This window comes from Schistocerca serialis, chromosome 5, assembly GCF_023864345.2.
Source record: "Schistocerca serialis cubense isolate TAMUIC-IGC-003099 chromosome 5, iqSchSeri2.2, whole genome shotgun sequence".
NCBI classification, from domain to species: Eukaryota; Metazoa; Arthropoda; class Insecta; order Orthoptera; family Acrididae; genus Schistocerca; species Schistocerca serialis.
The window spans coordinates 612,031,050-612,053,531 of NC_064642.1; the positions used below are offsets into that span (position 1 = coordinate 612,031,050).

Consider the following 22,482-nt stretch of genomic DNA (forward strand, 5'->3'; position numbering starts at 1 on the left):
GGATGGAAAAGAAATCAGACATACCCTTTCAAAAGAACCAACCCAGCATTTGCCTGGGGCAATTTGAAGAAACCTCAGGAAAACCCGAATCTGGATGGCCGGAGATGCATTTGAACCATTGACCTCCTAAATGTGAATCCAGTGAGCTAACCACTGTGCCACCTTGCTGAGTAAGAGGTTTAGAAACAGGAAAATTCAAGTGGTTGGTCTAAGAACGTGCTAAACCACATTTTCGTGAGTATTAGACTACTGATATTATCTGTTGTGTTTTCAAAAATACAATATGCTGGCAAAAAGTAGTTCCACATGTATCCCTCGAATGCACTATGTACTACAGAAATGTGTCCGTCTTACTATATTTATGTTCCACATTACTTGTTATATTTCAAAATATATATTCTATATAATAGAGGGAAACATTCCACGCGGGAAAAATATATTTAAAAACAAAGATGATGTGACTTACCATACGAAAGCGCTGGCAGGTCGATAGAAACACAAACAGACACATACATACACACAAAATTCAAGCTTTCGTAACAAACTGTTGCCTCATCAGGAAAGAGGGAAGGAGAGGGAAAAACGAAAGGAAGTGGGATTTAAGGGAGAGGGTAAGGAGTCATTCCAATCCCGGGAGCGGAAAGACTTACCTTAGGGGGAAAAAAGGACAGGTATACACTCACACACACACACATATCCATCCACACATATGCAGACAAAAGCAGACATATTTAAAGACAAAGAGTTTGGGCAGAGATGTCAGTCGAGGTGGAAGTGCAGAGGCAAAGATGATGTTGAATGGCAGATGAGGTATGAGTGGCGGCAACTTGAAATTAGCGGAGATTGAGGCCTGGTGAGTAACGGGAAGAGAGGATATATTGAAGAGCAAGTTCCCATCTCCAGAGTTCGGATAGGCTGGTGTTGGTGGGAAGTATCGAGATAACCCGGACGGTGTAACACTGTGCCAAGATGTGCTGACCGTGCACCAAGGCATGTTTAGCCACAGGGTGATCCTCATTACCAACAAACACTGTCTGCCTGTGTCCATTCATGCGAATGGACAGTTTGTTGCTGGTCATTCCCACATAGAATGCATCACAGTGTAGGCAGGTCAGTTGGTAAATCATGTGGGTGCTTTCACATGTGGCTCTGCCTTTGATCGTGTACACCTTCCGGGTTACAGGACTGGAGTAGGTGGTGGTGGGAGGGTGCATGGGGCAGGTTTTACACCGGGGGCGGTTACAAGGATAGGAGCCAGAGGGTAGGGAAGGAGGTTTCGGGATTTCATAGGGATGAACTAACAGGTTACGAAGGTTAGGTGGACGGCGGAGAGACACTCTTGGTGGAGTGGGGAGGATTTCATGAAGGATGGATCTCATTTCAGGGCAGGATTTGAGGAAGTCGTATCCCTGCTGGAGAGCCACATTCAGAGTCTGGTCCAGTCCCGGAAAGTATCCTGTCACAAGTGGGGCACTTTTGTGGTTCTTCTGTGGGGGATTCTGGGTTTGAGGGGATGAGGAAGTGGCTCTGGTTATTTGCTTCTGTACCAGGTGGGGAGGGTAGTTGCGGGATGCGAAAGCTGTTGTCAGGTTGTTGGTGTAATGGTTCAGGGATTCCGGACTGGAGCAGATTCGTTTGCCACGAAGACCTAGGCTTTAGGGAAGGGACCGTTTTATGTGGAATGGGTGCAGCTGTCATAATGGAGGTACTGTTGCTTGTTGGTGGGTTTGATGTGAACGGACGTGTGAAGCTGGCTATTGGACAGGTGGAGGTCAACGTCAAGGAAAGTGGCATGGGATTTGGAGTAGGACCAGGTGAATCTGATGGAACCAAAGGAGTTGAGGTTGGAGAGGAAATTCTGGAGTTCTTCTTCACTGTGAGTCCAGATCATGAAGATGTCATCAATAAATCTGTACCACACTTTGGGTTGGCAGGCCTGGGTAACCAAGAAGGCTTCCTCTAAGCAACCCATGAATAGGTTGGCGTACGAGGGGGCCATCCTGGTACCCATGGCTGTTCCCTTTAATTGTTGGTATGTCTGGCCTTCAAAAGTGAAGAAGTTGTGGGTCAGGATGAAGCTGGCTAAGGTGATGAGGAAAGAGGTTTTAGGTAGGGTCGCAGGTGATCGGCGTGAAAGGAAATGCTCCATTGCAGCGAGGCCCTGGACGTGCGGAATATTTGTGTATAAGGAAGTGGCATCAATGGTTACAAGGATGGTTTCCGGGGGTAACACATTGGGTAAGGATTGCATTCTATGTGGGAATGACCAGCAACAAACTGTCCATTCGCATGAATGGACACAGGCAGACAGTGTTTGTTGGTAATGAGGATCACCCTGTGGCTAAACATGCCTTGGTGCATGGACAGCACATCTTGGCACAGTGTTACACCGTCTGGGTTATCTCGATACTTCCCACCAACACCAGCCTATCCGAACTCCGGAGATGGGAACTTGCTCTTCAATATATCCTCTCTTCCCGTTACCCACCAGGCCTCAATCTCCGCTAATTTCAAGTTGCCGCCACTCATACCTCACCTGTCACACAACATCATCTTTGCCTCTGCACTTCCGCCTCGACTGACATCTCTGCCCAAACTCTTTGTCTTTAAATATGTCTGCTTGTGTCTGCATATGTGTGGATGGATATGTGTGTGTGTGTGTGTGTGTGTGTGTGTGTGTGTGTGTGTGTGTGTGTGTGTGTGTGTGTGTGCGCGCGAGTGTATACCCGTCCTTTTTTCCCCCTAAGGTAAGTCTTTCCGCTCCCGGGATTGGAATGACTCCTTACCCTCTCCCTTAAAACCCACTTCCTTTCGTCTTTCCCTCTCCTTCCCTCTTTCCTGATGAGGCAACAGTTTGTTGCGAAAGCTTGAATTTTGTGTGTATTCTGTGTCTGTTTGTGTTTCTATCGACCTGCCAGCGCTTTCGTATGGTAAGTCACATCATCTTTGTTTTTAAATATAAAATATATATTCTTGTGGGGTAGCACTTTATACCACCAATCCCTTCAACTGTCATGGCATATGAGACAGAGAAGATTTTGTGGACACAATCAAGCAACAAGCAATTTCATCTGATCTCACACTTTAGGTTAACTATCTATGCTCCCCATTACTATGAGGGAACTTCAATTGGCAATCAAGCAAACCTCTGACATCACTACAAGACTGACACACTTGTTACTTAACAATTTAACATTTGCCAGCAATGGTGTTATATCTGTTATGCACCATCAATGAAATGTGGCCTAGAGGGTACCTACAGTGATGTGGCAGCACAAATCACTGTGCCCATACCGAAATAGGGAAAAGAGCCCTGTCACACTCAGGCAAGGAGGTCAATTTCACTACACATCTGCAGCAGTAAAACTCTGGAACAGATCATTGAAATACAACTGGAATCATTACTGGAACACAACAACTTACTGCTTAAACACAACAACTTACTGCTTCTCAGAGAGAGGTCCAACGACAATCAGATAATATTCAATAAGGATATCTTGGCTATGTTCACCAGACACAGTATGCTAAACTCAATATATGTAATTTCATTTCATGAAGATGTATCACTGGCACAAAGCTTCAATAGAACATAAAGGAGAATAGAATGTATCATGTTAATTCAAACTGTTGGCACTGATGGGATAAATCATTTGTAACATGAATCATGTTCATTTCACCTACATTTGGATCAAAATGATATAACATTAAATATAATAAAGACTACTAAACAAGTCTAATTCACAAGTATCTGAAAGAGTAATAGTGATCCAGTCACATTTTACATGAAATACAAAGGGTAAGAAACAAGAGTGATAATGAAACGAAAAAGCTATGAGCAAGATAGAAGATAGGCAATTTCACAACAAACAACACTGCACTAAGTTAAACAGTTAATTTCTTTTCTTAAGTACTGCATGTTCAGTATTAGTATCTGACATACCCACTTGATCCTGATTCATTCAGTCTGATTATTGGAGCGTACATCCAGTCATCAGAAAGTGATCGTTCTCCATTTGATGTTAAACTCATAACATTCAGTATGTCCTCAGTTACTGACACAATCCCAAAGGCTTCCTCATAGCAATGGTATATGCTCTCTAGACTGCAATATAGAAACAATATAACAATATTAATATAAAATTTCTATTAGGAAAATACAATTTCACATTACGTAAGTTCAAAATGTTAATAAATGAAAAGCACCAGTTTGCTGGTGTTGTTCTACCAAGAACCGACAGAAGATTCTGTTAACATGTCAAAATGTTAAGTTAATAGAATGATAAACTCATAAAGGATCAGGAAGATTAGATGTGGATACATAAAAATATAATGTTAATAGAAATTTCAGACATAGAAATTTCAGACTGTCATTCAGGCACTTTGATAACTGATTATTTGACATACCCACAACAGAATTTTGCACTGTATTGCAGCATAGTTCCTAAACTACTCAACAATGTGTTTCCATATGTGATTCTGCATGTAATCAGATAGGAAATGTCTGTGACAGTGAAACATAGCTAGTGGAACAGCTCCACTTGTTATTTTACCACTCATATTATAAATACTATTATGTACCCATTGTACATATGTAGTATGTATGGCAAACATCAAGATTCTGTTAAAAATCTATATTTTTAAAATCTTTTTACCTGGAATGTAATTTGGACTTGGCTGACAGCAATGGTATAAATACTTTGTGTAGAAATATTTTATTTAAGGAATTATTCAAAATTTAAAATTCCAAGAAACCACATGCATTTGAAAGTCTCACCTTCATAATAATAGTTTGTTTTCAGTTTGACACATCTCTTTTCAAAAGCAAATGTATTTGCTAAGCAAATGACATTTTGTCTTTTTCTGAATATTGTAATTCAGGAAATATTACTACTAGAAATTGTTATCATATAATAATCCACATTTTAAATTGCAAACCCTTTAAAAACCAGTATTGCTATCTTTTATCCAAACATGTAAACAATTTCACAGTTATGTCTAGTTCAAATGTATGAAACATTCATTAAGTTTTCAATGAGTGATGTTCCATGAAGTGAGGCTGATATATTTAAATCGCTGGAATAGTTAACATAAATTTTTATTCATGTATGATGATAATCATTAATGCACTTTTGAAATTAAATAGGCATTGACACAAATCTAAACATCAACAGAGTCATCTTAGTCTGTTCCAAGCACATATTGTTCAACATTACAACAAGACAAAAGAAATATTACGAGGGATCCCAGGTCAGCAATATTACAGCACTTTAGAATATAGTCGATATCTGAGAGTGTGTGGGAGATGTCTTGCTTCTGGGGCATGTGTATACAAATGACACCTGAGTTGTACGATTGGGGTCATGAATGGCATTGAAATTGTCTTATTTATTGGTTAGGTTATGTTGGCAATGGACTACCACTTTGAAGAGGAAGGGGGGAGAATGGGAGGGAGGGGGGGAGGGGATTACTCACTCACACATCGTGTTCTGTCATCCCATCATGAATGAGTCAAGTTGTACATTAACAAGCTGAAGCAATGACTTGTGGCTGCTTCCGCAAAGTGTACTAACAACAAATTTTTACTGGGACTAACCTACTTAAACTGATAATTGTGCTAATTCCTTGTAAATTATTTTACACTGCCCTAAAAAAAGTGAAGCTCCTAGAAACAGACAAGGAAATGAAATGAAACTTCACAGGTTGAGAGGGTACGTAATGTTATGTCAGTGATTACAATAATGAATCAGATTTATAAAGAATTTGGCAGTACGAGCCCACTTATCTGGCCTGGGTGCAATCACTGGTTGGGTTGGGAAGGGTGTCATAAAGCTGTTGTATTCTCTCCTGAGGCAAGATGTCCCACAAATGTTGTAACCGGTCCTTGTTATCGTGGATACTGGCACTGAAATGGAGATGACACTAATCTGGTGACACACTTGTTCTATTACAGACAATTCTGGGGATCTTGATGGCCACAGGAGTACTTTAACATCATGCTGAAGTTCACGGAATCACAAGCCCATTGTGGACAAGCATTGTCCTGTTGAAACATGGCACCAAGACACTGTCACATGAGGGTCAACACACAAGAATGCAGGATGTCCATGAAGTACTGTTGTGCCATTAGAGTTCCCTCAATCACTAGCAGCTGAGCCCTGTAGTTGTACCCGATAGCTCCCCACATCATGGCACCAGGGGTAAAATCACTGTTCCTTTTCAAAAATGGGATCACTTCACAGGATGCTGCAATATCCATCACTCGCCAGGATGCCACAATATTCACAGACAGCCGTCATCCACTCCAGCGCAGTACCGCAATTCATTGCTGAGGACTATGTGCCACCATTCATCAGCAGTCCATTCTTTTTGGTCATGGCACTACTCCAAATGTGCCTGTTTATGTCGTATCGTTAACTGTAGTCTATTAACTTGTCCTGCTGCTGCTAGTCTCCCACCAACAGAGCAGGATGACACGGAATGTTGTAGGAAGTACATTCCTTGTTCTCGGATGGCCAATGCAAATGTGAAGGGGTGCTTGACGCACAATATAGTGAATCCTTCCTTGTGGTGATCACAGGTGACAGACCATAACCCCGTTGATGATTATGTCTGTCCTCACACTCCTCATATTGGGCCACTGTCAAATCTTAATGCCCCACAAATCTAGATGCTGCACAATTTGACCAGCTGGCCAAACGGAAACACACAAAGAGGCCCTCTTCAAACTCAGATGGTGATAACATGCCTCACGTGAATACCCGATATCTCCGTCTCCTTCAAGTGATCGCTCATCTGATTCTCTTCATACCCTTGATATGCCTTATCAGCTTGTAACACCACTAAACATAAACAACAGTAATGCAAATAAATTTAAATTTTGACAGGTTCCGCCTTGAGCAAACACCAATTTTCTTATTTTCTCCCCGGATACATTTTGCTGAAATTACATCATCAATGGTGTTATTTTTTTTCTTTTTTTTCTATTAAATAACCAGAAAAGTTACCTTTTATACATAGACAAATACAGTTTTCAATTAGGGTATTTAAAAATTTGAAAACAGAAAAAATTTGATACACCTTGTTAACAAATATTGACTCTGTGGTTTTCTGTACTTTGCATTATAGCTGTTTTTCTTTTACAATCTGCAACCACAGAGAACTTAATACAGAAAAATTATTATTTACATTACGAATTTACAAGTGGAAATGTTAGAGAGTTGTGGTTAACATTATTTTTTTCTGTCTGAATGTCTCTCTCTCTCTCTCTCTCTCTCTCTCTCTCTCTCACTCACTCACTCACACACACACACACACACACACACACACACACACACACACACACACACACACACACACACACAGAATAAATGTTAACCATAACAGTCTACCGCTCCTCCCAGTCACAGATTTTCACTATAAATAATAATACAGAAAACCACAGAAATCAAAACATGTTAAAAATGCATATGCAATTTTTTTCTGTTTTCAAATTTGTGAATACTTTACTAAAAGACTGATTTCTATATGTACGGATAGTGCCAACAAGCATGGCTGGGGACAGGTTGAGATGGATAGAGGAGGGGATGGACAGAGTGACTGAGAGCAGGAAATAGACAGAGAGAGGGGTGGAGGGGGAGATGCTTGAGGCAGGTGGCATGTGTACAGGGGTAGTGGGCAGTTGGAAAAGGAAGAGGAGGGGATGGGGACACAAAGGGTGCGGGGGGCAGGCATAGATGTGGTCAATATATTGGTTGAATGTATATACAAGGGAAGCCATGAGAAAATGGCTGGTAAGGGGCCAAAAAAAGAAAGAAAAAACGATGATACTGTAACTGGGCAGAAAAGAAGAAAAAAATATGTTTTCTCAAGGAGGAACCTATCTTTTTTTTAATTATTATTATTAAGTGAACTTGGACACAAGAGTGAACTTATCTATGCATAACCCCCCCCCCCCCTTTTTAAACCAACCAACCAACTTATGTATGACTTATGTATGCAAATGAAGTTACGTGGACATCTAACCATTTCTTGTCGAATATCTACTTTTTTTTTTTTTTTTTTTTTTTGTTGGACAGTGTTTACCACATATAAGTTCAGAGAAGAACAGGCTCTGCTCCTTCTATTCAGCTGCTGTTATTATCTAATACTTCAAGAAGTAATTCTACCCAAGTGACACCGAGAGGTAAGGGGAGTATTGATGGTGGTTGATTAGCAGTTGCCACTGTTGCTGTTTTAGTTAGGGCTGCAACAGCATTGTCATTAGCACCCATACACAATCACACACAAAAAACTACATATCCAAAAGAAAAATCATAACTAATAAAAATCAGAATTTAACTAGACATAAAAAACTTATTATTAGAGTTTGACTGTTGGAAATTATCTCCAGTTTCTTTCATTCCCTCAAACTTCCAACACTGTATAACATATCAAGCATCATGTTGTTGAAGTCTGTAGTTCAGATTGATGCAGCTCTTCACACTAGTCTATCTTGTGCATGTTTCTTCATCTCTGCTTAACTGCTGCAACCTACCTCAATTTGAATCTACTTACTTTGCTCAGGCCCTAGCCTCTCTCCACACTTTTTGCATCCGTACATTCCTCCATTACTAATTTTACTACTCCTTCATACCCCAGGAAGAGTTCTATCAATCTATTCCTTCTTTTAGTCTTGTTGCGCCATGAAGTTCTTTTCTCCCCAATTCAGTGCACTAGATCTTCATTAGCAGCTCAATCTATCCATTGAATCTTGAGCATTGTTCCGTAGCATCACATTTAAAATCTTCTATTATTATTTTCTCTGCACTGTTTATTATCCATGTTTCACTTCCGTATCAGGCTACTCTCACAGAAATACTTCTTAGTACTAAAATTTATATTCATTGTTAACACATTTACCTTTTTCAAAAATGTGTTTCTTGCTGTTGTAGGCCGGGTTTTTACACCCTCTTAGCTTCAGTTATTTTGCTACTGAAATAGTGAAACTCAACCACTCATTTTAATGTCACATTTCTCATCTTCTCAGCACTTTTCTGTAGCTGACAGAATTTCAAGGTTTTTGGCAAACTTTAACATTTTGCAAATACATTTCCTGAGTTTGCTGTCGGACCGTATTGTGTAAATCACACAATATTTCATCGATGCAACTGCTCGACATCATCAGATGGTGGTAGCTACTGCTGTCACTGCTGCAAGGTGTGACTAATGATAATCGTGTGGTGGTATCGAAATTTATGAGGCTGGAAGCAAGCAATATGCCTGTGTGGGAAGACGCCCGCAGCTGAAAAAAGCAGCGCTCCTGGTGCCCCCTGCTCGGAGCCGCAAAAGAGGCTTTCCGTGCATGTGCTGTGGGCAATGAATGTGCTGTGTTTCTATTCGTTCTCCTTGAACTGTAATTCCTTTTTCGAGTACCTCACTGGTTTCTCTGGCTGGTTGCTATATGTATGTGGAGGACAGACTGAAAACTTTCCCCACACCTCCTAACAACAGGCCTCCCTTTCAAGTCCTTGAACTCTTATAACTGCAGTCTGGTTTCTGTCGAGTTGTAGATAGCCTTTCATTCCGTGCACTTTATATCTGGTAACTTCAGAACTTGAAAATGTATTTTCCAGTCAATACTGTCAAAAGCTTTTTTCAAAAATCAGCATGTGTTTCTTGAACCTATCTACGACAATAAATTGCAGGTTCAATATTTCTGAATGTGTTCCTACAGTTCTACATTTTACTATCATATAAAACATCACATAATACTTCTCATTTTTAGTGCTGTCACCAAATAGAATTTACACCCCTTCTACATCATGAGCTGCCTTCTTATGTGCACTCTTTCAGAATGTGGCGTTCAGGTGTTGATACCAGTAAGCCACAAGCACCACATGTGTGTGTTCTCCTGTCAAGATAGAGCTGCAAATGTGTAATCTGAAGAGGGCTGAGAAGCAGTTCAGCTTGATCCAATATCTGTAAGAAGTACACTATGGCAAGGCAGTTAATTTCACTGACTACAGCCTGTTATTACTCAATTCTAGTAAACAATTTTTCCAGTGGACCATGACCCCACACATCAACAAGGGCATTACATATACACGGGAACCAAGTAATGAGCCACAGTGGAGCTGTTTCAAGTCTCCTTGAGCGCTGCAGTTGTTTATTAATTGCCTTTATTCTCTTATGCCCTGGTAGCCTCCAGAATGTTACCTCCTTTCATGAGCTACTACAGGCACAGGAAGGAGTTCTAAATTGACAACATTAGTTTATGAAATAATTTCTATGGCTTTGGCCATGTTTTACTACACACTATTTATTACAGTGACACGTTTCAACAGCATGCTGCCATCTTTAGGTGCACTAAAATTACATGTACAGTATATTACACTAGTCTGAAGTATGGTGAAGTTTATTTGCTGAATTTAATCTTGGATAGAAAGATGCATTTATTTTAGTGTGCACCTGAAGAGAGTTATGTATTTAAAACATTTCATTAGTGTATTTACTTACTTTTTAGCCAAAAATTTATTTGTCTGTCACACAGAGAACAATAATAAGCACATCATCATCACTTAACACATTCAGATGTTTATATCATTCCACCGACTATTAACTGCTAAAATAAATGTATTTTGACTGTTAAGAAAGTACAGTCAGTGATGATACAAGCTTTTCCATGCATGCATATTTATGTCATGGCACACATGAAATAGTATTGATACCTTTTTAACTCTTTATATTATTAGCATGACACATTTTGGCAGCATCTGGTCATCATCCGTTGCACTGCACTTATGTACGTGGAAATTTTGTAAATTTATAGACTTCAAACAATTATATAAATTTATGTAGGATTACATTATATTCTCTGTTGGGTATTGTAAAATGTCATTTTCACTTTTTATGGTTTGTAAGGCTCCCTCCTGTGTTTTGTTTGCTCCAGCCATAGTCAACATTAAAAAAAATATGCACAAAACTTGGGTAATGTTTAGTGTTTAAATAAATATGTCAGTCTTTGGTTATTTTGGGTTACATGAGCTACAATGCATAAAGCTTAGGCAATGTTTACCATTCACATCATACATCATTATTTGGTTATCTTGTGTTGCATAAAGCATAATACTGAGAACAGAGCTGCACATGAGAGAACATATCATGACAGGCTCTGGAGCAGTGAAGATGAGTACTGTGATACTGGGTCAGCCACACAGTTACGCCAATCTGGGAGCTCTAGAGAATCCTAATAATACAACTGGCCACTAAAAGAGTACTGTACATGCATATGCCACAATGTAAAGGAAAAACAAGCACAGTTCCTTTTCTTGTATAATGAAACTATGAGTTGGCTTTTGTCTATTGGCCAGGACAGATGCTCGTTCAGAGAGAAGATGCATTTTAATGGTGTTGCGGTAAAGTATAGCCTAGGATCTGAGACATTTCATTTGGAGAAAGAGTTGTGTAGCTTTGAAATGAGAACCAAGTACACAGATCACAGCACCTTCAATACAAAAAGGCATTTTCTTTCTTTTATTATTCCTTTGTATGGAATTATCAAGGCAAAGGGTGTTTGTGGATTAAACGAAAATTTTATTTCAATTTAGGAACTCAGAGCACTATGCCACAAGTTAAAAAAATGGCTCTGAGCACTATGGGACTTAACTTCTGAGATCATCAGTCCCCTAGAACTTAGAACTACTTAAACCTAACTAACCTAAGGACATCACACACATCCATGCCCGAGGCAGGATTCGAACCTGCGACCGTAGCGGTCACGCGGCTCCTGGCTGAAGCGCCTAGAACCGCTCAGCCATAAATACTCAAAATAAATCTTCCACTCTGTAGTAGAGTGTGCATTGTTATGAAACTTCCAGGCAGATTAAAACTGTGCCTCAGATTGCTACTTGAATTTGGAATCTTGTCTTTCATGGGAAGCTTCCAGGTTTGAGTTCTGGTCCAGGACAGTTTTTATCCACCATGAAGTTTCATTTAAAAATTTTAGTTGGAGGAAAATCTTGTGTTGCAAATGTACTTACAAATATCAATGGATTAATATTGAGATATAAATATTTAAAAAAAATGAGCTCGAATATCTAAAAAATGTGCTAGGTAAATGTTCAGTTTGTGACTGAAGGTACTATGATTTTTTTAAAAAGTTCACAACCAGCCTAGCTGATAGTACAGCTATCTCCTAGGTTAGAATTTTCTAACTGCAAAATCAGTTTTACTGTGCATAATTGAAAGTTTTTGTAATAGTTTACTTCTGCAAAATGCAGTCAAATACACTATTTTCAGTTTCCAGAAGGTTTACACAAGTAAGTTTATTTTACTGGGAAAGTGAGGGTTAGCATTGCCAGCTTAACATTATGAAACAAAAAAGTAGTGAATAGTAATAGTATTAACAGCTGGCTCAGCGCCAGTAAATAACTGGTTTGAGGTATATCTATTCTGCATTACCTGTTACAACCGCCAAGAAAGCCAGAAGACAGAATAAATAATAGCAGCAGTTAGATTCCTTGAGATTATTCCTGTTAATTCTGAAGGTAATATTGGTACAGCAGTGATGTTTTGTTATAAGTGGCCATCTGTCTATCACCGTAGATCCACACAGCTTAACCATCATGGTGTATTGGGTTGCTAACCATCATGGTGTATTGGGTTGCTGTTGCACAAAAAGTAGGTGGAATCCAGCAGTATGTGCAGTGTATGACTTGTCATGCTCATAGTGTGTCAGAACAGATGAAGCATTTTATAGTGCAGGTCCAGTACTCTAAAGAAAACATGTAGCTCTGCATCGTAGATGGTGAATTCGTTTGGTTAGTGTCCCCCAAGAGAACAATTGTTAGAAACATCATAGCAACCAAAGTTGTCCCCCTTCTTACAAGGGAAACTCCCCATCGCAACCCCCCCCCCCCCCCCCCCCCCCAGATTTAGTGGTCAGTTGGCCTTTTGGATAGGCCATCAAACACTGAACACAAATCGAACATGAAAACAGGAAGAAGGTGTACTGAACTGTGGAAAAAGGAGAAAAATAGAAAAAGTTAATGTTACAAATTGAATACGTGTAGTATTGAGCAACATTAACGAGACTTGGGTCATGGTCAATTGGTCATAGTGTTAACTGCGAAGAGGCAGATCCGGGTTCAAGTCTACCTCATGCCTAACACTTTTTTTTTTTTTTTCACAAAATTACAAACTGTCCACCCAGCCATCAGTGTGTCTGTTCGCTGTATTTAAATTTGTGTCCGTGTTGTGACATAAGTCTGTTTGCAACAGCAACATGTAAAGAAGGGACTTCCAGACACGTTATGCCCCTTGCGTTCCGTTTTAGAAGTTTTTACTCTTGAATTCCACTGTTGTAGCATAGTTCACACCTGTTTATTTATTGTTTTCATTTCTGCGAGAGGTCTATGTGGCATCTAACCTGCTCACACTACTCATTACATTTACTTGCAACAGTAGTATATTCTTATCAAGTGACTCATATTCTGTGATGAATGGTGAGAGTAGTCGAGATGCCGCACAGATCTCTCACAGAAATGAAAACAACAGGTAAACAGGTCTGAAATATGTTACAATGGTGGAATTCAAGAGCCAAAGCTTCTAAAACGGAATGCAAGAGGCATAACATGTGGTACCTATGTGGAAGAAACAGGAGGTATGTACATCTGGAGGTCCCTTTGTTACATGTTGCTGTTGCAAACGGATATAGTGCCACAACACATCCATAAATTTGAATACAGCAGACACGTCAATGACCGAATGGACAGTTCGTAATTTTGTGAAAAAACTGTTGGGCACAAGGTAGATTTGAACCTGGATCTCCCCCTGTGCAGTGTAACACCGTGACCCAGATCTTGTTAATGTCGCTCAGTATTGCATATGTTAAATTTGTAATGTTCACTGTTTCTGTTTTTCTTCTTTTCTCCTTTTCATATTTCATCTGTGTTTAGTTTTTGACGGGCTGTCCAATGGGCCAACTGACCACTAAATCTGAGGGTGGTGCAATGAGGAGTTTCCCTCATTAGACCTATTTTTGGTAGTCACACAGGTTTAATTTGTCACCTCAAAAACATAAACTGATTTAATTAATCTTTTTGTTTGTCAGCAGGTGGATGTCTGCAGTTATGGTACACATTGAAATACATGTATCACAGCACATTGCCAGAGAAGCCGAAACATTATGGCACAGTCAAGCTCTACTTTGTCAATGGGCTGTCCCATTTTGGTTGCCTTCTCTAGCAGCATGCTGTGCTACTGTGGAGGAGGGATTTTAATGTGTAGCATGACTGCAGGCATCCACCTGATAACAAACAAAAAGATTAATTATGTAATTTAATTTTTTTGAGGTGATAATTAAAACTGTATGACTACTTGTATCAATGTGTGAGATTTGGATATAAGCACGGATGACTGAATATGCCCTAAAATAATATTTTAATGATCTGGAGTACACCCTCTTGTATGTTAGTACTCAAAGTGATTTTGGTCTTTACCTTGAACAATGATACAGACTTTCGTGGTCCCTTACTAAGGGCCAAAGTTAGTACGCCCATCATGACAAATAAGCAGCACTGAAACTGGCTCTTTATTTTAATCACTACAGTGTTCGTTTTGATTGCATGTGTCATAACACTCAATTTGCTCTCTTGAAGATCTCACTTTTTCAACTCAATCCTGTCTCTTAGTATGGTCCTGACTCAATATCTGAAGTAGCAAAAAGAGAGGAAGGATTGTATTACAATGGGTAGTATCATCTCCAGAACTCAAAATATATGTGACTTAACAGTTGTCTGGTTTCAAGAACACAGACTTAGGAAGGTATGAAGGTTAAGGTTTAACACCCCCTCATCAATGGAAGTGAAACTCAAGCAGAGATTGCTCAACGACAGGGAAGGAGCAAGGACAGGGAAGGAAACTGGCCATTCTTCTCCTAGAAATTCAATCTGACGGGCATTCATTGAATACCAAATCTTGATGACTGGTTGAGCATTTGTGCAGTGTATTGCTGGTGGCTTGATCCACCCACATACTACACAACATAGTCCTGTGAATGCTGCTCTGTCAGATGCAAACAGCACATGACTCCAGCAAACTTCCTAGTATTCATATGCTGAACAGCCTTCACATGACCTGCTCCTGTGGCTCCTGACCACTGCGAAAGGAGCCTCTACTGTAAAGAGTCTCCAAGAATAGCATATCAGACCAAGACAATGATAGTGTAAACCAATCTTGAACCTACTTAGGGCAGTGCTACCAATTGTAACAGACTCAGTGCACTCTTTTGCACCCTCGAGGAACCACAACATATATGTGACATTTCTTGTAATACACCAGAACAATTTACATTCTTTTGGCTGAGAAATTTTTTATATTGTCATGTTCTTGCTTGTCTCTTGTAGAAATAAACTTCTATTATTCATTGCTACCTCGGAACCTTCGTGCTTTCTGCATGCACCATCCCACAGCAGGATACTTTAAGTTGGACCTATGTCTCTTGAATGTTGCAACCACACTGAGATGGTGGTTACCTATTCTCTCCAAGGTCTATCCTAAGTAGATGCCGAGGGAAACACTACAAGAGCCGCCATCGGGGGTACAATTTGCACATACAACTAAAGCACATATATGATCAAAAAAGAGTAAAATTTTAACTTCACATTTTAAATGCTTTTAAAATTTTCATTTCCACTAACTTACTCAATGGAATTTTTTATATGAATGTGTCAATGTACTCACTTGTTAATACACTCTTGCAGTAGCTGAGAAATTGGGGATATGGTTTTGACAGCATCTAGAGTAACATTCTTAATACCATATGACACCAATGCATCTCTGTAAAGAAATCAATGTAATTCATCAAAAAATACCCAAATAGTTAATAAAATGTCACATTTACATAAGTATTAACAAATAAGAAACTCTATCACTCATTTTTCTTTACTGATAGGACTCGTACATAATTTCTACCCAGCACTTAGCAAAATAAATCTTTCAAACTCATCATATAAGTAATTAATTTGTTGCAAAGTCATGACCTAAAACATTCAGTTCAGTAAGGAAGTGTACACATATTTCATGGACCTCATTAGAAGCAACTAGTATAGAATTATGAGAACACTGTGGTAACGAGTCATAAGCTGTTTAAATTTAAATGAGTATATTTTCCCCAAATCTCTCGATTACTTGGCAATATATATGCTCAAGAAGTTAAAGGAAATCAAAAGGCTGGCAGTTTTAATGAACACACTCTATCAAGTGGTAAGTAAAGAGGCAAATGGCTCACTGCAATAAATGGTGTTCTGATACTTTATTGTGGGATGTATATTTAAGCTATGTTTGTATTACGCAATAACTGTGCACTAAAATGTCTGTCATTTATACATTAAATAAAAGTTCACAATGAAACTTCAACCACATAAAATAAAATAAATAACAATGTTTAAATATCAGTCTAGAAAGTGGTATAAACTAAAAGCTTGAAATTATATTTGTTTAAATATTTCATTTAGAAGAGTGGGAAAAGGGAGAACAAAAGACTGGAGTCATCGAGTGTGCTTAGCTGATCGTACATGAGACAACTAGGTATGAAAGTCAATTTCATTTTCATATTAAAATGTTGCATGTAGATGAAGGTGCCACATATAGTTAATACCTGTGCAAGATAGATGTCAAATTAAAAATAAACTGAAAATTACTTTTGCCACATTTACAGTAACTTCAGAGAAAGTGCACTCTTTGAAACAGTTGAGACAATCTCTTTTCATATTGTGTGCTTCACATCTCTAGCAGAAAGTTGAATGATTTAGGCTTTACTTTACTACTATTACAGTTTGCTATAATCGAAATCACTCTAATTTTAACTCAAATTTGAGGAACTTAATGCATTTGAAATTCAGAGATCACACTTGTTCGGCTGTACATACTTACTAGGCCAATGTGAAGTCTCAACTTTAACTAACATGCAAGTTTTGGAAATAGTTTTGTCTAATTAATGCTGTTCTAAGGAGTTTTTGGGCTCATCAAAATATTATACTGTAAGTAAGGTCATTTGTGGAAACAGTTTGACGTACGGCAATTTTGCTGCAAACATGCAGAAGCTTTCTATGTGGGCATCACAGTGAATGATCCATTGACCTGCATGAATGGTCACTGTTGTGCCGTAAATCTTCACTACCCAGTTGCAGAGCACACTGCTTGCAATGTAATCCAGTTCAAATAGCTGCTAGATAACCCATGCCGTCTGAACCCTCTCCCTGAAACACTAAGTACTCGAAATTGAGCAAGGAGAAACTGTCTTTAACAGACAACCACTAATCCTATAACCTATCCGGCTTCAATCCTTGCAAGGATTTATGCTCCACCTGTCTGACCATTTATAGTTTCCTTGGGACTCCAATGTCTCCCACACTGTGTTTTCAGTGTCTTCCTCTATCCTGTCCTTCCCTCAAATGTGTGCAAATAAATCATTAATTCCGCTTGTACTCTTGAAAGCTGTTGTTGCTCACATATTCATACTTTCCTCTACTACTTTCCCATTGAGAGAGAGAAAGAGAGAGAGAGAGAGAGAGAGAATGTGATGTGCATGTAAAAAAAAAGGTTAAAATTTCAGAGAAATTGGATGACTTATTCAAGAGAAAGAGATTCGAGATTCACAAAGTTGAAAAAATGAGTAACATGCCAGTCCAACTCTGGCCCTTATGCAAGCAGTTATTGAGATTGGCATTGCTGCCAGATGTTCTCCTGAGCGATACTGTACCAAATATGTCCAAATCGTATGCTAGATCATAAAACATTCTCAACTGCAGAGGAATCTGGCACCTTGCTGGCCAAGGTAGAATTAGGCACACATGATGAAAAGCAGCAGAAACTCTCGCTGTGTGTGGATGGGCATTATTTTGCTGAAATTTTGTCCAGGATGGCTTGCCATAAAGGGCAACAAAATGGGGCATAGGATATTGTCGATGTACCACTGTGCTATAAGGGCAGCATGAATGACAGCCAAAGGGGTTCTTCTACGGAAAGAAACTGCAGCCCAGACCATCACTCCTGGATGTCAGGCCATGTGGCGGGTGAGTCAGGTTGCTATCCCACCACTGTCCAGTGCAACTCCAGACACATTTTAGGTGGCCATCAGGACTCAGTTTGAAGGGGACTCGTTACTGAAGACAATTATACTCCAATTAATGAGATTTCAGGCTGAAGATGTGTCTGGAGATGCCCCGCACACAGCGAGAGATTCTACTGCTTGCCTTCTAGTTTATTGTTGTAGTTAACATAAAGGAACTCAATCTAACATAATTTTATTTTATCAAATAATCCACACTTGAGCGGTCTCTCATGTTTCATCAGAATGGCCAATTAATGATGTGCTTCCAGATATTCTGTCGAGCTGTTGTTTCCACCTTATGCAAAATATTTTAAAGACTGACCCAGCCATCTTTTTCAGGGGCTGCAAGTTTTGCTGTTATTTGCACTCACTGCCTGGACTCCAACCAGAACTCGCAGCATCTGGAATAGAGGGCTCTTGATAGTTGTCAAAATACTGTGGATAAAATGGAAACAACAACTTGGCAGAACACTTGGAAACACACCATTAGACACTCAAGTAGTTTCAGAAACAAGGAATTGGTTTTTATTATACTTAAATATAGCTCAAAATTTATTCAGTGCTGTCAAAATTTTACCTGAAATAATGTGGATTGAAAACAATCTTTTTCAATAATTGTTTCATCAGCAATTTGTCATTGGTAGGGATTAAGCTCACCACCTTAACTGATAAATTATGCAGTAAAGAAGAAAAATTTGTATCCTGAAAGAAACAAGTGTATCATTTTTAGAGTAAGGCAACAAAAACATATATCACAACTTCATACATCAAAATGCATTCAATGACAAAATTTACTTGTCCCCTAACATTTGTGAATTCTCAGTTATTACATACCTTGTTGTGAAATAAGAATAACAAATCACATAAGAAGAAGATTTCTATCCTGGTAAACCAGTGATTTACGAAGTTCAGTTTCTGTGTTACCAGATCACTGAGATAGTTTACCATATTTTCATTGATAAATGATGTGCATATCTGAAATAAAGCAATGGAAAAATGTTTATAATATGTTCCTATAACATACACCATTTTTTACATCAGCACTGACTGGTCACCCATGATATAAATTTTCTCTTCCCATATACTTCTGGACTTTTATTTTACTTTATTCTTTTTGCATCATGAAGTCAGATAAACCATTGTTTTTGGAGCCAAGGCAAATGGATGACTGTAGGGGGCAAGCTGTGCATACCACATGTCAGTGAATGGCATACTCAATGATCTAAAGACATCTGTGAGTGAACAGGTGTATCAATTAGCCAGTTACTCATACAGAAAGAACTGGATCAGAACTCATACAGACAACTTTTAATAAAACAGTAGAATCCTTATTTTGAAATTTTCTACAATTCAGCTTGTAGGATCAAACTGGAAAACAGAAAAAGTAAGGGAAGAACAGTCAGCCTAAATCCTGGACTGAGATGGCAATAAGGTACAGGAATAATTAGAACCCTGAACTAAAAGCCCTGATGCAAATTCCAGAGTATTCCTAGTAATGAACTGTATAAGGCTGACACAAAAAAAACGATTGGTAGATAGTTACATAAACAAAAATTGAAACATGGAATGCCAACTTACCTACATCAGTGCTTTTTCAGAGTGCGTGAAAGTGCATGCACTCACACACAGAACTGTACACAAAAACTTTGGCCAAATTGTTGGAACAATGCAGGTGTGCAGGTGTGTGTGTGTGTGTGTGTGTGTGTGTGTGTGTGTGTGTGTGTGTGTGTGTGTGTGTTTTCCAAACAAGAATACACATATAAATGTGTGATCATGTTCCAGTTCTTATTTATGTGCTTATCTGTTGGACAATACCTTCACTATATAGTGAGTGGCCATTTATGCTCATTTCGTAGTTTGTTTCCACTAAATATTATCCAGCACCACATTGACAAGATATTAAAAAAAGGAAAGGAATGGAATAATATGCAAACAATGAGGTGACAAGTAATGGATGCAGGAGGATGAGTAAAAAAACAGGACAGAAGTTAGATGCCAGACACAAAGAAAACACAAAAAAAATGGTAATAATAAAACCCCACAGGCCAAAATGAAGTATGCAATTAAAAGTGAGTGGATGACAAAAACTGTAGATTCTGTCTGTCAATGCCCATTGTTTCTATATCCAACGAATGGGGACTGTCTCCAACACATACTGTACGTGTACGCACATACTCTTTTTTTCTTTAAATTTTTCTTTTAATTTTCTGAGTCATGATTTCAATGATACTGTCTTTCGATTCATACAATCATGAACAAATGAAATGACATATGACATAATTTGAACACAATTTATACTTCTAAGTGCAAAGCAAAATGTATCAAAGGGTAAAAACATTATCCAACAGCATGTTGTCACTTGTGACTTACTATGGGAAAGCTGGTAGAATTTTTAGTAATGTCCAACTGACAATGATTTGTTGAATGATTGATTCTGCTACAACCTGCTATGCCAATATCACTGTCTTTTTATTTAATAAACTCACCTTTGCGCATAGTCCTTTATGGATACTAAATGCATCCCTTAACAAACATGTCAAACCTCCGAAGAATGGGAAGAGAGATGAGGCTTGCAGGATAGGAGTAACTTTTTGTCCACCCCACAAAAGACCTCCTAATGAAGGCAAAGCTTCAGGATCACGTCGCGTGCCAGAAAAGCCCTTGTACAGCAAGCATGAGGTCCGTCTAGGCAAAACATTAAAAGACAGACATAAAAAATCTCTAACTAAATTAAAATATGATTTAAAATTCTGATGTGTAACAAGAAATCGTACACTGTGGTTATCCTGAGTTTGAAACATGTTTTGCAACAATGTTTGCAGCATTGTTTGCAGCCACTAGAACATGTTGCACACATGGAAATAGCTATATGTGGCAGTGTCAGTGTGGATGATAGGAGACACTGTTTCCAGCCTGCTACCGCTGAATGTGAACTGTATGTCACTAATGCTATGACTTATTTCTGCTAGCTTATAGAAATTGTGTTGTTTCAAAGAGCGTGATAAGTCTAAATATCTGGTGTCATGTGAAGACAATATACATTTGATGTTATCGTACTCTACGACATAGAGCCCTGTGAAATGTGTGAAATGCAGACTATAACAATTCAAAGTTAATACAGAATTCAACAGAGGTAATTGCTGGTGTGCTCAACGTCAGCAGCAGTGATATATAAAATAAAGTGAGATCTCTGTCAAGACAGAGAAGAAAAATTGTATCAGATCCTCTCTGAAACTGCAGGTGGTAAGTGAACATTTCAGTATACATAATTACAATATTATGAAAAGGATAGTTACATAAAATGTAAATAAAACACACTTCAATAATTGGAGTGTCTCTGAATAGCCCTTGAACCCATGCTTCACAAACTGCAGGAACTATCTGAGATATGGGTGGGTGGCTTTAAATATGGAATAAATGTGCAGAGCTTTGAAATGAATATATTATTGCCGATAACCAAATATTAACAGCAATTGTCTGTTTCAAGGGAATCGCTTTTCTGAAACTTGTATCTTTCTTTGAAACAAATGATTATATCAGATTTGTTAGATTTTAAAATTGGCAGTGACATCCTAGTGACATCCTAGTGAAATTACAAAAAAAAAAACAGCACTTTTTTCCACATTTGTTCAACATATTATTCCCACCACATCCTCTATAGTATATTTTTGTCCAGCACAATGACTACACCTTTGTCTTCATCTGTTTATATTGCTAAGTATTCATAATGCAGTACCACATTAATTAATTTATGCTTTATGCTGGGCATAGTGCAGTACACAACAAATATATACAATGTGAATACACATACAGAACTATTTATTACTAGCATGGGTGGGGACATGAACAAGATATATAGCTGCAGACATTTTTTGGACTTGATCATAAGTACTGTTGCAAACAGAAACATGTTTTCAAATTTAGGGTAAATGTGGTTTTACATATTTAGTCTTGTTTCTTACAAAAAACTGAAAGAATTGGATCACAATTTTGTCAATTCTGTGTCTTACTCAAACATTCAATCCCACAGAAGTGCTCCACTTCATTCTAAATCGTTGATTAACAATAAACAAAACAAATATATCGCAAGCAAGAGAAACAATCAGCTGCAGATACAAAGCAGAAGATATTTCAAGGAATATGAGCTTGTTTCGATACTTTTCTAAAGTTGGAGTTAGAGAGAGAGAGAGATAGAGAGAGAGAGAGAGAGAGAGAGAGAGAGAGAGAGAGAGAGAGAGAGAGAGAGACCAATGCAACTGTAGCACTGAGAAAAGCTACTACATCCAGCATTAATTGTACCCTTTTTGCAAGCAATAGTTACTGTAAAATTTATAGGGCAAGGTGTGATTTATCTCCAAAATTCAACCATTTATATTCATGCAGGTAATGCT

At 38.6% G+C, this 22,482-nt stretch overlaps 1 protein-coding gene across 1 annotated transcript in view; it reads right to left on the minus strand.

Annotated features, from left to right (window-relative positions):
• LOC126481061 (RNA polymerase II-associated protein 1) overlaps positions 1–22,482 on the minus strand; it is a 199,529-nt gene that overhangs the window by 37,026 nt on the left and 140,021 nt on the right. Inside the window, exons 15-19 of the mRNA XM_050104543.1 lie at positions 20,578–20,776; positions 18,926–19,066; positions 18,669–18,793; positions 15,721–15,816; positions 3,941–4,102 (exon numbers count right to left, since the gene is read on the minus strand). Coding sequence (XP_049960500.1) covers positions 3,941–4,102; positions 15,721–15,816; positions 18,669–18,793; positions 18,926–19,066; positions 20,578–20,776 — 723 coding nt within the window. The remainder of the gene's footprint in view (positions 1–3,940; positions 4,103–15,720; positions 15,817–18,668; positions 18,794–18,925; positions 19,067–20,577; positions 20,777–22,482) is intronic.